The sequence below is a fragment of the Rhopilema esculentum genome, chromosome 6 (assembly GCF_057945365.1).
Source record: "Rhopilema esculentum isolate cy_ngs chromosome 6, ASM5794536v1, whole genome shotgun sequence".
In the NCBI taxonomy this organism is placed as follows: Eukaryota; Metazoa; Cnidaria; class Scyphozoa; order Rhizostomeae; family Rhizostomatidae; genus Rhopilema; species Rhopilema esculentum.
In genome coordinates this window covers 7,067,012-7,083,546 of record NC_142820.1, presented here as the reverse complement: position 1 = coordinate 7,083,546, position 16,535 = coordinate 7,067,012, and the positions used below count along the sequence as shown (strand labels likewise).

The window sequence follows — 16,535 nt, the reverse complement described above, 5'->3', positions numbered from 1 at the left end:
TCAACATTATGGAAGCAAGCCATTGTAGCCTCGATATCACTGTATTTTACCATCATCTTTTGTGTTTTATTTCACCCCATTTCTAACGTTCCTGGAAGCAACCAGGAGATGATTCCGGTCAAATATAGATTCATTTCAGGGCTGCCATTCCATTCTTGTTTAAATTACATGAGCATAGCAATAATATTCGGACAAGATCTATGCTAACCTCTCACTATACTCCCCGCCCTTTGATCGTATAGCATCCGATACTCCCATGTTCCATTATTTGCCATTTAGAAATGCTTGTTTAATTTCAAGACTTCAGCAAAATGTTCCGCCTTTGAGAACAGTGATAAAACATTTTTTACATTCTGAAATATCTACGACGTCCCATTTGTGTGACTTCTTTTACAACAGGAACGACATTATTGCTAAACCCTTCTAGAAAATATCCCTTAGCCACCAAAATAATGGCGATTTTGTGCTAAAAATTTTTGTTACAAAGTCCATCGTTTTCCAGCTAACGCCAAATTCAGTAAGGAAATCGCGAAGTTAAAAGATTCACATGAAGGAGAGGTATGTTCATTTTGTTATTAATTGCACTTTCTTAAGGTCTTTCTTATCATTGACATTTACGCTGTCTTCTAAAAAGAAAAAAATGTCCAATAGAACTGGCTAGGGTACTCTTTTGAGCAGGCGCAACACGTAATGTTACGGTGTGGTGTTTCGGAGTCAATTGCATATCCAGGGTTTTAAAAAGGAATGTCGATAGTGCCAGATAAGGAAAACTGTTTAGGCTAAGAACCAATAAACCAGGCAGGGGGCAGGGACGCTTTCATATTTAACAAGCATACATTGCTATATGATGATTCGTTTGCCATTGAGAAATAATCTGGAGTTTACCCACTTGTGTCCCTTGTATGTCAATGCATTCGATAGTGTCAAAACAAACAGCTAATTTTATAGTCTATACTCAATAGTATAAAAGTCCGCTATTAATATTTTCAGCTGACTGAACTGCACGAGGAACATGTAGTGATATTGGCAAAAATGAAAGAAGAACAGGAAGTGGCACTTCAAGAACAAGAAGAGGATTTCTCGACTACAAAGAAAGGTATAGTGCAAAACAATGTACGCAGTATTTATTGGGGAGATGTTTGTTGGAGGGTCCTTTGGCTTTCAAAATTTTGCATCATACGTCATTTAGTGTTTTCTGTGGTAGGCTCATTCTTGGCACTTGCGGGAATAAGCCATAAGTCTCGAATCAAAGTTTAGAGAAAAATATGTCTACATGGTTTATATGATGCAGTATCATTTTTAATTATTTTTATTAAATGCTGTGATGCGCTATTAGAAGGAAATTTCTTCTGCAAGCCTTCCCCCTATTGCAGATGTGCCTATGACGCACTTTTTTATTGATTCGGACATATAGATGGACTTCTTCAATTTGTATAGGTTCAAAATCTTTGATTGGATGAAATATTTAACAAATTAAACAATTTGACAAAAAATTAGTCTTGCAGTTAGATTTAGATGTGTTTCACCAACACCTGGAAAAGGTACAAAAGAACTTAAAGATAATCTTTTAGAAAAAATTAATTGGTTAAGTATAGAGAAGTTATATCTCTTAGCTAATCAAAGATCTTGAGTCTATACTAACATAGTTCATTTTTGAAAAATTCCAAAGGATTTCCTTACTACAAAACATCTTTCATTTTATGGTATCATTGATTTCTGCTGTTTCTGCTCACCATAAGCATTGCATGATTTAGTGTTAGCTGGGTGTTTTTCAATAAAGCAAACATCACCTCCCTGTAAATGATTTTCTTGATATCATATAGACAACAGATGTAACTAGACTTGACCCTAAACTCCATCGGGTTGTGTTTTGTCGATTGGAATTAAGCTAGCCCTTTTCACAGTATAATTTTATACCAGGGTTCAGTTGAACAATCTCAGTTTAATTTAGGCCAGCACCAAAACAGAACATTCGTATGATGTCAATAAGAATAAGAAACTCAATACGATGTTACCAACGTATTGGGTGAGAGTATTATGAAAGTATCACATTTGTGTAAGACGTAAACATAATTTCTTTTTAGAAATGGAACTTCAGTTTCAAACAGAAAAAGAGGAAATATGCTTAGATTACGAAGAGAGACTTCAAGATCTAAAGGTAACAATATTTTTGTTATTTAAAGGAAATCAATAGTTGTTAAGAGGACTGTTGAAGCATTTTGGTTTATTTTGCTCTGATTTTATTTTCAAACTTGGAGACCTTAATGGTTTCTTATGACACCAGTGAAGTATTACAAAACTGCAAAATAATGGTAAATCATGGAAACAATCTGATGCAATTCAAAGGTTTAACAATAAATTCTTTGCATTCCACTTATTCTTAAACATTAGATTTATGGTTTACATCTCAACCACACTTCTACTTGCATTGTTGGCATTGCCAATGTGAGCCAGAGATGCAGTAACTCCATAATAGGCTTTAGGAATTATTTTGGGAATGCAAAAATTGTTTATAATGTACAGCAAAACCTACTCAGACACAACAGCTTCAGGTATTCTGATGCAAGTTAAGATGAAGAGGGGGCAAGGGCTAACAGCAAAATATTATATACCTTATTTCTTTTGTTTTTTATGATGAATTGCAAAGCGCAATGGCCCTGGCTTCCTGACTTCATGACACCCCCTCTTTACTGTATGACATCTAGTTAAAGTCTACATCTTGAATAAATAGCACTTTGAACTATTATATTTTCGTTTGCCTTAGGCTCAGCTTCACTCCACTCAGCAAAAATGCAACGAATTTGAATTCAAGACAAAAGAGTTGCAAGAGGAGCTTGAAAAAGATCTGGAGACCAAACTGCAAGTAAGCTTTTAAATTGGCTTGAGTGTGTTATTGTGCGATGATATTAAGCATGATATTGCATTGACTACGATTTCATCACTGTTGATCCCTTCAACAACGTACTGTTTTGGAGCTCTCTTTTCTGAATTTTATCAATTGAAGCAATTTTTGACCATGTAGAGATGGATTATGTTTCAAGAATACTCTAGTGAGTTTGCATCAAATGACAGACTTTGGTTTATATTACGTCCAAATGAAGAGTCTCGTTTCCAAAACTAGGAAGAACTGTTCTTACTCTGTCTTTTGTTAAACTTGTCTTTGAATACGTACCCAGCATTTCGCTTTTGCTTTCTAGGGGGCTTTGTCAAAATATAAAGATTTGCCGGCTGAACTAGAGAGTTTGCAAGCTGTTGTTGAAATGAAAAATGAAGATATTAGAAAAGCAAGAACCCATAACATGGAGCTCCAGAAAAAGGTTAGTACGTCAAAAGAATGCAAAACGGTTTCTGCTGTAGCACATAATTTTTAGCCACCTCTTTGTACAAATCTTGATATTAATTGCAATGGGCCACGCCCATGTTGAAAGCACTTTTGAAATTTGAGTTACTGTCCATTGCTAGGAGGTTAATGGTCTGTGGAGTCTTTTTCTATGAGTCTTTCTTTTGAAAAAAAAATTTTTGAACCAAATTATTTCTCAGTTGTTCGGCCGTAAACAGATATTTTTCTGTTTAGCAAAGAAAACCTTAAACAAATGTCTTATGTGAATAATCTCTTAAAATCCCTGTAGTTTGCAATCTTGAAAAACTCTAACGAGAAAATTAAGTCACGCCTGATGCAGTAACTGTATTACCCTACTCGGAGCTCGGGTTTTTTGCCAATGATTTGTAATTTCCAAATTACGTTCAGAACATGAATCCAAAATCAAAGGTCAATCATTGTTAAAATATTTTGTATTATGTGAAGTGCTTGGCAAATGAAATTCTTTTGGATTTTTAGTTGGAGGATTTCTACGACTTAGAGAAAAAACACACAAAGTTACTTCAAGAGAAAGAGGCCTTAGATGCAACGTTGCAAAATAAAGTGAAATATGAAAGGTAAATATTATTTTTGACACTTAAGTCATATAGGAATACTATGAAAAATGCCCCTATTAATGTGCCTCAATGCTTTCAGAGAAGCTGTTTATAGGAACGCTGTGGTTAAGTGATAAGGATACTTACTGAATTGGCTACGCTATAGCCATTTCTTTCGCCCTCTTCGTTTGCCCCCTCTCTTCACCTCCTCCCTTCGCACCCTTTCTTCTTACCCTCCCTTGCTTAAATTTTTCCTTTTCGCCTCCTTTTTTCCCTCTTTTTCTCCCTTCTTTCCTTCCTCAATTTTTTCCTCAATAGCTCCCTTTCCTAACTCTCTCTTTCCCTACCAGCCTCTCGCCAATATCAAAAAATCAAAAATATGAAAGAAAAAAAAAAGCAGGAAAGTTTTGAACCATAAAAGATTTATTCATGGCTGACAGTAGTAAAACAGCACACTTAAGTTGTTTTTCCAAAATAACAAGCAAATTGTTACTGTGAGTTTTAAACTAGTATGATTCGGCGTGTTGTGACAACAATAGCTTGTTTGCAATTCCATAGAATTTTGCGCTTTGAATATCCAGACGATACCACTGCCTATTGCTTTTGTTGATATTTATTTTGCATTCTGGTTCATGAATCATGTGTACGTGGGTAGGCATTCATAAGAGACAAATTGCTAAAGCTTCAAGCTAGATAATAGGGGTAAAGAATCTCCCCTGTGAGTGTTTCATTACCTACTCGAAAAACCATGAGCATGTTTTCCCTTGTGCATTGAAACCAACTTTGTTTGTCTATTTCTGCGCGATTTTGCTTAAGAATTGCTCCAAAAATTTCGTTCCACTTGGGTCGTGAAATCTAATGATTCCCTCCACCCTGTTTTTTAATTCTGACGAGATCAACAAAGCAAGCACAATCAATGTGAGTACGTCTTTATTCATTTATCAGTTTTAATAACTACAGTGTTACTTTTTGTCCATTCAGGCAGTTGTCAGTTGAAAGAGAGAATCTACAGGCTAATCTCGAAAAGGAAGCACGCAAAGTCAAACGTTTGTCAATGGAGAAAGAAGAACTTATGTGGAAAGTGTCAAACTCGAGCAGCAATTTGAGCTTATCGTCTCCTTCTTTAAATATTGATTCACCTTTACCTTCGAATGGACTGCAAAGTACTCCAAAGACTTCGCGTTCCTTTAATCGATCGCTCAAAACCCAAAGCCTGTATTTACCCACTTTGGACGACGAAGAATACACTGTATTATAGCATTAGTTATCGGATTTTCAGGCGTATTGACTTGCGTGGCGCTGGGCGTAGTTGGTCGAATTCGTTATAAATATAGGCAGCATTTTAAGCTGGTTATCTTATATGAAAGTTTTCTTCAATCTTATGTTTCAGTGCTGGTCATATTATGGAGATTATTAAATTAAATCTGATTTAACCAATGTTATAGTCTCTATAAGTGAATCGTGAATCTCCCTTCTCTTAACATTGCGTATCTTGGACATCTCGGCATACCCAGAAGTCGCCGAGTTTGTAATCTCCACTTACAACGATGGCCATTTATTCAAACTTTGGTTGCCATATATAAGGCAGTCTTGATACGTCGTTTTCACTTAATATTCGGCAACAGAAAATATCATATAATATCAGAGACATCACCATTAGGTTTCACTTTGGTTAATCAAACATCATTTATTACAACCAGGTATGGGAAATTAATAAAGTTCTTTTTACGCGAACTTTTCAAGCAATGCTTAACAATTTGCCCTAAAACACTGGTATGGATTCCAGCTCCACATTCGACAAGCCCCAATGCCTTAATAATCTGAAATAAAGAACCCATGTGGCATCCTAACCATATCAAACTTTTTATTACCTAATTCCTACTTATGTATTGTCAATAAAATGTCCCTCACCAAAAGATCATTAAAGTTCACATGGTCATTCTGGGAATCTTGCTGCTTTTAGAATCTAAGGGGTAGTTAATTTAGATTGAATTATTTGTCGGGTTATTATTTTTTATGTAATTCGTTGTATATCTGTGTTATAGGGTAGTATGGTATTCTGCTTAGATGTACTCATTAAAGTATTTCATGTTTGTTTTGTTTAAGGCAGAATGTACGTGGTAATAATGTTACAGCTATTCCATTCCCTAATTCGAGTTGAGTGTTCTCCCTTTGAATATCATAGGGAACCCAACAACCAACTATTCTTCAGACACTTGACTAACTCTTACATACTTGTTCCAAAAAATAATACGTAATACTGCCTTGAGCCTTTTGCACATCTTACGAAGTAAAGAAAGGGATTTTCTGAATCCCAAGAGGAGTATCTTCGAATGTCTTACATGATTTTATGCTGCTCTGCATATACCCTACCCACAATGATTCTATTTCCTTCCATGTTCTGTTTTCCATTCTTCCTAGTTTTTGTTGTATTTGCAATGATTAAAAACTTAATTGGTTCTCTTAACTTACTGTTGATAGTTCTAAGTTGAATTTTATAAACTAATGCAGCCTAATTTTTATAAAATAGAAAATGATTATGCTGGTGTTATTATAATCTTTGACGCTTCTTTGTTAATTAGAAGCAAAATATTTGTTGAGTTAATTTTTCCTTTTTCAACCTTGCTTCTCTCTGTTTAGCAAGATTAGAAAATATTCTGGATTATGTAGGCAGTTTGAGAGGAAGTTCTCTGATTTCTGTGGACAGTAAATCTAGTGATGCCTAAGTCACTTTCTCGATGCCGAGTTAAATTTAAAGTGGCTATTGCCTGTTTTGTTATTTCGTCATTCGCGTAGCAATTTTCTGTTTATAGAAATTGCTTTAAATCAGGAGAAATCAATACAAGTAAAAGTTTCAGTCGTGACCAAAGTCTACGACAATTTTTTTAAGAAATGGTATGGATCTCTAATATTTCATTATGGGGTGTATACCTGGTTGCACTTTTGTTTTCTTTGTGATTGTGATCAAAGTGGCAGGCCTGTCGCAATAGGAGGGGGGCGTGTGGGTGTGACAACCCACTTGAAAAAATTCCATTCCAAAAACGATGATTTTTTTGCCAAATAAGGGGGTTGAACCGGCAATTTTCAAAACTTGTCGGCGAAAAGAAGATGGCTCACCCACTTTTTTGGCAATGGGACTTTATAACTCTTTTTGAACCCAAGAGCTACCGACGGGCCTGCAAAATAGTGTGTAAATACATTCTCTTATGATGCATATGATACCTAGATGAACTGTTCCTACTAATTTCGTTTGCTGCTTGAAAATCACAGGCACGCACAAATATTGAATAGGATAGGTGTGTACAGGTTCGAATGAGAGAGATTTTCAGGAAAAATTAAGGAGGAATAAGTTTTGGCATTTAACCCATAGGCTGTAACGTGAAATAGAAGGTTTACCTGCTCAAATTCTTAAAAGATTGTAACCGTTACCCTAACGATTTCATGAAACATGTCCGATTAGAAGAATTGCATTGTTACATGAAAGACAAGACAGGACTTTCTCGAAGGCCTTGATAAAGATAAAGAAGATGAGAAAAAGCCAGTTCGTTATAATGACTGATTGGTAGACAACGAAGATGGAGAAAGACATTAGGTGGACGAAGCCATGTTAACATTTTTGACAGTACAACATTGCGTCCACGGAATTCGCTACAATTGTCAATATTCATTTATCTTCAATCGCATGCGTTTGCTCTATATAATAGGAACTATAATAAAATTATTTTAATAAACTTTTGTCAACTTTTATAATACCCACTGCCACTTTCTAAAAATCCTCTCAACTTTTAGGTGAACAGCTCCCTCCCAACAAGCATTGACGTTAGTTGTAAAGACGCTTCCTAATTTCTGAAGACGAATGCCCTACACGAATGAGGAGGAGAGTACGAAGTGGAGAGGAGAAAATAAGAGAAGCAGAGTTGCGAGAAAGCGGAAAGGAAGAAAAGATATGTGAGTATTATAAACAGATTTTAATGTAGAGTTGACGGGACATATTTTAGCATCGTTTTCAGTAGATCTTTTAGCACGATTTTGTGAATTTATGCTGAGATATGACACCCCTATGAAAAACCTTCAAGTTATGACACCCCTATGTAAAAAGAACATAACAAAAAAAAGGAGAAAATAAGAGAAGCAGAGTTGCGAGAAAGCGGAAAAGAAGAAAAGATATGTGAGTATTATAAACAGATTTTAATGTAGAGTTGACGGGACATATTTTAGCATCGTTTTCAGTAGATCTTTTAGCACGATTTTATGAATTTGTGCTGAGATATGGCCAGTGAAGGTTCGAAGTTTACAAAAAGAGTTACTGTTGCTTTGACCTGCCTCATTATCAAAACTTGATTGCAGCAATTTGATGGAAAAAGGCCAATGTTTTGTGGCCAGGTCAAGGACTATTCTGAAGTGTTTTTTAAACTGCATGGTCCATGCTGCCAAGTGGCTGGCTCGACTCTCGTTGTTAATAACAGAGCTTGTGAACTCCTAGACAAAAGAAAACCCATGCAAGCTCACGGTCTAAGTTGCAGAAAATAATCAACAGGCGAAAAAATTGACAAAGTCATATAATTCTTATATAAGGTTATTTCTTAAATATCATATACAAAGCAAATATCAAACTATATTTAATTAGATAATATAAAAGCCATAAATAGAAAATAATTAATTATACTCGTCACCATTAACAAATAACATGTTTGCACCATCACCTTAAAAGGCCTCCGGTCATTTGATATTTAAAATATTCAGCCATAGTGCCGAATTTAAAAGCGCTGGCGGTTTTTTATGAGACGTAAAGCCACCACGTCTGGTCGACTTGATAACTTGCTCAAAGCCAAATTGATAAATTTGTTAACTTCAAACACAACCATGTTAGCATAGATCAATTCAATTGGCCATTTTCATTTTCGATGTAGCTAATCAGACAGCTAGATACTTCACTACAAAAGTAAAAAATAACTCAAGATGCAGCTCACAAAAACCAATTTCGTAAGAATTTCAGAAAACTTTTTTTGCAGGGTACACTCAAACGAAGGACATCGGGGGACAAAAATTTTTTGGTAATTCACCCAATAGAATTGCAAAGTAACGGCGGACTTTTTATGACAAGATACGAACGTATTTTAAAACCTTTAAGTTATGACACCCCTATGTAAAACGATGCTTAAATATATCAATTATTAGTGTTTATAGCTACGAGTGTTTTAATTACCTTAGAGTTCGTACAGACTATGATTAATTTCTTCAGATTCAGCTTCACAAGCGTTACTCAAACAGGCAAGAGCATTCACACAACAGACCTAGATCACCTTCTCTAAGGTTGATTCATAACTGAACTTATTAATCAGAGGCGTGGATTGTACCTTGGCATGATCCATTTCTGTTCTTTTCATCGGAACTTTGGCTATAAGAACAAGAATCAGACCTAAAATGGACAGTGCTATGCACCCACAGTTAACAGGCTTCAGCATATCCATCTCAACCATCCAGCCAAAGATATATGTCAGCACTAAACCATACATATTCCCAGTCATCATTGCTAAAGTACAAGTGGTGAATTCTGACAGTGGATAAGTTATTTCTGCGATTTGTTCAAGGCCAAAGCTGGTATACGGTACTGCAACTAGGTTGAAAACACAAAAACTGACAAAGATGAAATTGTAACTTTTCGCCCACTGAATGGAAGCACTGAAGCAAACAAGGCAAATTGTGCCTACCACGTAGACGAACGTAGCTGTGAACTTGTATAACTGAAAGGCCTCAATCCAAAAGCCAAACAATAGGATACCAATGATTCCGATAATCGTGGCTACGAACCCCATCAATCCTATTTGAGAGTCCGGTAGGGTCTTCAGATTCGCCTTCACAAGCTGGTTCAGTAACGTACTGATGACTGTCAATAGCCCGAACATTATACCGTAAGCTTGGGCAGTCAAGTTAAAATCTAAATCTTTCGCTAAAAGTTTGATCGAGGTAAAAAATGATACATCGATGTTATCTAATTTATTGCCTCTAAGTTCTTGTGATAATGAAGGTGGAGTTGCAGGCTTGTCTTTGACAAGCAAAACAACCAAAACAAGCGATAAAGAGCAAAATATTGCCTGACTCCTAACTAAATAGTCAATACCCTCCAGAACGCGGTTGAGGTCCTTTGAATCTGGTACAATGAACGTTGGCTGCAAGAACCCTACAGCCACCCCTACGTATGACATTAAGACGCCAATTGACGTGGCTATAGCACGCTCGTGCTCCCCAAACCACGTAGTCGCCAATTCTGGAGGCACAGCAGCGATAAAAGGCCCGGAAACCGCAATCATGAGCTGTCCTGACACAATATACACAAAACCATCTCTTTGGATACCCATAGACCTTGTAAATGTCCCACAAGTATTCAAAATGGCAGCAACCAAAATTGTCGCTCTAAGGCCATATGTGGATAGGAATCCGGCAGCTGGAAGTGCAAACAGCATAAATGCAAGTAAAAAAGACATGGATAGCCAGTCGACAACTAGTGGTTCAATTGTATAGTACATGACAGCAATGTCGCTAATGGAAGAAAACGTAATCCATAAGGCATTATATGCCATATTGACAAGACAGACGGCAAGGAGCACAAGCCAACGCGCTTGATATAAGGTGTATGTCTTGACATTTTCTTTCGATCCGTCAGCACAGGTGATATCTTTCAAAAATCCTTTTTGGGTACCATTCACTTCGAAAGCCACAGCTTCAATGTTGTTGTTGCTGAGGTTTGCAGTTGGGTGGTGCATTCTGAGCCACACCTAGGGATAAATCACATTTCAATAAAGAGACCTCAATTTGATTTCATTAGGGCTGGTGAGGAAATATGCTATTCTTGTCTTACCTTAACATGACAAAACCTTTATAACTCAACATGACCAATGGATAATTGTTTCACAAATAGAACGTTTATAATATATTAACCCCGATAAAGTAAATGTTGCAAAAGCTCCAAGTAATTCTTTCAACACAAGGCAAATATTACAAAAATTAGCAAGCATCAAAAGTGAGAGCTTTATCGTAAAGTCTTGTTTTGATTGATTTGACTTAGATGCAATTATTTATATTAAAACTATTAACCATAATGTTAAGAACACTTTCCTTTACAAAAAACTTGCAATTTTGAAGTTTTCTTAACTTTTCATCGCATTGAGTACTCAAAAATTCTTAAAACTTTTCATATTTTGGAATGTCAGGAAACCATTAGAACGAGAAATTTGCTGCAATATTATTCTTCTACGCACTGTAATTTAAAATGGATAAAATAGTAACCTATTCATACCTCTTGCACAGGGAAATAACATTAAAAACATATATTAAAGTCGCTTTCAGGTTCAAGAAGCATCACAGGCTGAGTTTGAAGAATTGATTGTGTTTTTAGTAGTATGTACAATGCTTTATTTCTTTCAAAAGGGAATTTGTTACTGGTTTAAACTTCAGGTTTCTTGCAATTTATCGGCCAAAACAGAAAGTTTTTGTAGCTACTCAGCAGTCCTTACAAGAGTTTCTCATAAAAGAGCATACAAATAGATGTTGCGAAAAAGCTAAATAAATAGAGGAAACCAAGACAACAAGGAAATCTAAAAGAAAGTTGGGTAATTTACAGCATCAAAAAATTATTGAAGTTTTCTAAAGTTTTTGCAAAAAGAGAGACATTTTCCAAATCCAAAATTAATAACCATCATAGAAACCTATGTGTCATAATCCTTGTACAGTTATGGAAAAAAGGAACAAACTAAAAAGATCATTTTATGCAAAAAGCTTGTTTAAGTCCTTTGTGTCTTCTGTTTTCAAACAACTCAAACTTCTAAGACAAAACAACTATCAGACAAAACCAGTTTTCATTCAATCCAAGTTTGAGATAAATTATTCAAAAAGGTTTGATGGTCTAATAATTTTCATAAATCAATCAATCTTAATAATTCATGTTTAAATTTGTGTTGTGAATGGTTGGGCAAAGAAAGTAGCTAAGCCTTAAAATTGAATTTTCCCTAATTCTGCTGTGTCTATGATTAATGAATTAAGAGAGTGACAAGAAAAAAACTAATGGAGCCTAATGCATAAATCAAATTTTGTTGCTAAGACAAATTATTATCACTTTTTGTCCATAAATGGTGTTATCAACAAATTTATTGAGTTGTAATGCATCATAAGAGCCACCATTATAAAAAGTTTTCATATTATATCTTACAGAGGCAGCACTTTTCAAGGGATGCCAAGGTCAGATTAAAAGTCAATAGAGTATGATTGATAAATTTAAGAAAATACTAAACTGAAAGGGTAAGCAATAGCATATCTTACCGGTCAACTGCTATATATTCTACAAAAGTGAATACAAAATAATGCATCAACATATCAAAGAAAGAAGCCTTGTAAGTGCAAAATAATCATGATGGCAAATACAAATGAACCATTTTGGCCTTCCTTTGGTTATCCTCTGTATAGACTAAGTTTTATGACCAATGCTCTATCGTAATACAATAGAAAGTGAAAATCCTCTCCCTTCATCTAAATTTAGAGACATGACTTTCAATAGCGGAGAAAATATTTCGAGAACTTGATGGTGTTAAATCTCATACCCACTGTCTAGGGTCACAGATATTGCACAGATAAGTATCAAAAAAGAATCCTGGTTAATAAGAGCAAATATAATTTATTCATATCTACGGCCCAATTTTGAGGCATAAATTTGACCCACCTGAAGACAATTGTAGGAAGAAACTATAATGCAAAAAGTAACAAGGAAATTAAAATAGGTTGTGAAATCTGTTGCCTTGAGTGCACATGTCATGAAACCACATTCAACAACTTACTAGATCATTTATGAACTAGGAAAGCAGGTTTAGAAATTCACATATAAGGTAAGGTGCCCGTCATTGCCTGAGGCAAGCTAGATAGATTTAGAGCAATTTCATGGATTTCTTGTCACTACAAATGGACCAATAAATTTCCTAACAAAGCAGGAAACTGTTCCTGATGCTGGTGGATTTGTATCCATGCACAAATAAACTATTTCTCCAGTTGGAACATGTAAATTACATACTGAAATATTATATAGCTTGATGTGCTGGCAGTTGATGAAATATTATATAGCTTGTGATGATTTGATGGCAGTGAATTGTGTATTTGACGTTTTTATGTTTAAAAAACAAGTTGATGTGCATACAGTTAGATCTGCTGGTAAATTATGTTAATTCTAAACTAAGCATTGGTAACGGTCTAATCTAAAGACCAGTGATGCCATCTAACAAAGTTAGGAGCTGGGCTGTGCTCCAGGCAACTTATGGAAGCCACATCTATGATCACACTCGTGACCACAGACAGCACAATTGCATTTGTGTATATGAAATCATTCAAATGATTCACTGACTCAAAAAGACTGATAGGAAATTGCTGATTCGCTGAAAATCTATAGCTTAATAAAGAATTCCCAATAAAGGATTTATTCAACCAAACATGTGCTCACTTAGCCAACCCTCCAAAAAAATACTCTTTCTGAATTTTAACAAGAGGGCAGGAACCCCCTCCCTCCCCCCTCCCCCTCCATATTCGCCTTGCAAATTCCCTAATTAATAATAATTCACATTATTAACGCTAAAAATTTCTTAAGATGCTTGATTTGTGTCATGCAGTCAAAAAATCAAAAATAAACTTGTCCTCTTGCAAGAAACAAAGTTTTCAGTGGAAACAAATTTTTAAATCTCCAGTTTTTCTTGAATCACCAAATTATTTTCAGTCAGACTCTGATTTTGAGCTCTAGGGGGATGGCAAGTCTTTGTAATCTAAATAAAATGAGATTATTCTGCCTCTAAATTATATGATTTCTAAATGTGTTAGATCTATTGATCTACTAGTAAGCTCTAAAGAGCGCAATACTGTTTGCAAGTAAATAAATGTGTGGCAATTAGGCCAAATTTTACTTTAATGTGGTTGAAAACCTCTTGGGTATTCATTGATTATGGAAAATAAAGATCTTATCTTGTGTTGAGAAGAAATTAGGTAAAAATTGGACGAAGACAAATCAGCATTAGTAATGCGTTCCAAATTGATTATAATTGGCAGATTAAAGTGGGACAAGGCCAGCCAGGTGAACTTAAAATGTTTTTAATAAAAGCCCAGGACTTTGGAAAACTTAACCTTCAGGCCTGCAAACGACGACTGGGATATCAAGAAGCTGAGGAATGTCCTTTGTGGTTTAAGAGCAAGAGGGGAGGTTCACTATCACCGTTCTAACTCTTCTCCTTCGAATCAACGCAGATAATCGCTAAATTCATTGTTAGTTATTCGAAATTGCTGCAGAAATCAAGTGGCTTGCATATCACTCGTTGATCTAAGTCACATTATTCAATAAAGCTTCGTTAAAGCTAATTTTGGGGAACCCAAAAGTAAAAACACAGTCCTAAACCATCAAACCACAAGAATACCACCTCAAGTGTAGAAGAGTGAAGTCTAGTCTATCTCTACACAAATTGAAATCATAGCGAAGAAAGAAAGTTCCAAAAGTAATATATAATGTGATGCAGAAGAAAAGTTCCAAAAGTAACATATAATTTGGCTTTTACCGCTCCTCTTCCGTTTCGTGTACCATTGAGAACTTTGCTAGCGCCGCCATACAGGCAGCAACAAGAAAGTGGCCTAAAAACACTACAGGCACGAGCTACCTGGTCGGTGGCCGCACAAAGCACTTTATATTCTCTGGTTCTGCAAATATTGAAAGAAGTTTTACAAATATGCTGGTAATAAATTGAGTTTATACAAAAAACCTACCCCCTTCTGTTTTTCCTCATTGAATTTGAATCTACGCTTTCTCCCATTGATTTTGCATGCTCTACTTCCCAATTCCTTCACAGTTACCAAAACAAGCGAGAGCAAGCTCCGCAGAAAATTCATCGGATTTTTTATCAAATTCGCACATTTCACATTCATTTTCTTGAAGGCTAGCGCGAAAGTCCTCAATAGCCTTCTCAGTTGAGAGTGAAGACCTCTTACCAGAACCAATCGGATAATCTTCATTTCTTCTTATCAAAATGTTCCATTCCATCGAAAAAAAGTTAGCATGCTGCAACATAGGGGATTAGAATTCCAAAACGAGAATTCGAGTTTGCTAGGTACCTCAGATATTAAAAGAAAAACGGGATAATTCAAGCTTTTACACGTTGCTCCATCTTTGCTGTTTAACCATGGAAACAAGCAATATAACCAAAGAGAATGCCAGCAAATTCGGAAATGAAAGTAAATATTCATACCCCTTTTGTTGAATATTTTCCAAAAGATTTAGCACTCGAAAACAACTTTACCCGTGTCAAGAGTGCAGGTAACAAATACTATTCAAATATACGACGTAAATTTCAAAATGCTTCATAATTTATCGTAAAATATCATAATTTATTACAAATAACTAATATATATTATTAGAGCAGGCGCCGCGGAGGGTTGAAAAAAGTGGGGGGGGGGGGCTTAAACTGAATAAAAAATTTGTTCTGACTACAAATATGATAAAGTCTTTTTGTCATAATTTCAACAAGTGCTACAATGAAATTTAATCATAAAACAACAGAACTGCTAGCTTAACAATGTTTACTAAAACACAAATTTTTTAAAATATCTTTTAATAAATCTACAGAATGTCCTCCGTGAAAAATTTTCCAAAATTTCTGTGTCTGTTTTCATTGTTAACAAATTGGTTTCCAATGTCAAGCAAGCTCAACGTATCAGTCTTGCATATATGAGAGTGAGAATAGCCCTACTGTTGAATCTCTCCTGTGTCATTTTCGATCTTAGCCAAGTATTGAGACGCCTCACCATTAAAAAAGATCTCTTCTCCTGAAGCACTTACGTGCAGTAACTTTGAAATAGTGACTACGTATCAAATTAGCTGACGCTCTTCATTTTATAGCCCTTTTAGTTCGTTCAAAAAACGTCGAAACAGGAAATGTTGCCTAAAGTCTCTTTAAACACGGCTGGCAACAAGCATAGCTGAGAGCGTGAAGCTGTAACATCGACATCACCACTGTAATTTAATTTCAAGAACTGAAGCCCATTTTCAAGGTCTTTTGACTGCAGGGGATTAAGAATTAAGCATTCCAGCTCTTCGTTTGTCGAAGATTTATCGATTCTACTATAAAGACTTCAAAATATACCCTTCGGTAATGGTCTTTTGCAGTATCCTAAAAAGATGCCGGTCCTGTGCCTTCTTCAAATCGATTTGGGCAGCGTCTTTTTCTTGGTAACGAAGGCTCGCCAATGAAACTATGCTGTTTTGCCTTTACCAAAATTGATGAATAAAACAGTTCAAAGCATTGATCATTTCTCACGTTTTGAAGTGTTATCTTCATTAAATTCGTGTTACGTTTGTGGATATGAGCAGAGAGAGACATAGAATGATCAAGACACTTGCACTTTGTAACTCTGATTCTGGTTACTGTACTGTAGCATGTAATGACGTTAATGATATGGGTTGCATTGACACATACAAATAGGACAATGGCAATGGATCATTACATTCGTAACACGTTTGCTTGACACTGCTGACGTTTTTGTCCCTTGCAACATTTTCGAAAGATTATCGGTGTGACAAAATATTCTTAGCCCAAGGTTTACTCCAA

General features: G+C 35.7%; 2 protein-coding genes across 3 annotated transcripts in view; one reads left to right on the top strand and one right to left on the bottom strand.

Moving 5' to 3' along the window:
- The window catches only part of LOC135686840 (uncharacterized), a 28,352-nt gene extending 21,837 nt beyond the window's left edge, over window positions 1-6,515 (top strand). For both annotated transcript variants that reach the window (XM_065203197.2, XM_089109093.1), the window contains exons 8-14: window positions 503-558; window positions 991-1,096; window positions 2,085-2,158; window positions 2,765-2,863; window positions 3,198-3,317; window positions 3,839-3,936; window positions 4,897-6,515. In XM_065203197.2, coding sequence (XP_065059269.2) covers window positions 503-558; window positions 991-1,096; window positions 2,085-2,158; window positions 2,765-2,863; window positions 3,198-3,317; window positions 3,839-3,936; window positions 4,897-5,173 — 830 coding nt within the window. In that variant the 3' untranslated portion in view covers window positions 5,174-6,515. The remainder of the gene's footprint in view (window positions 1-502; window positions 559-990; window positions 1,097-2,084; window positions 2,159-2,764; window positions 2,864-3,197; window positions 3,318-3,838; window positions 3,937-4,896) is intronic.
- A 1,946-nt stretch (window positions 6,516-8,461) lies between these two features.
- On the bottom strand, window positions 8,462-14,943 carry LOC135686842 (choline/ethanolamine transporter flvcr2a). The gene is made up of 2 exons (XM_065203202.2): window positions 14,698-14,943; window positions 8,462-10,691 (listed from the first exon to the last, which is right to left on the bottom strand). Exons 1-2 carry the CDS (start codon window positions 14,941-14,943, stop codon window positions 9,210-9,212), a joined length of 1,728 nt encoding a protein of 575 aa, XP_065059274.2. The 3' UTR covers window positions 8,462-9,209.
- Window positions 14,944-16,535: the final 1,592 nt, after the last annotated feature.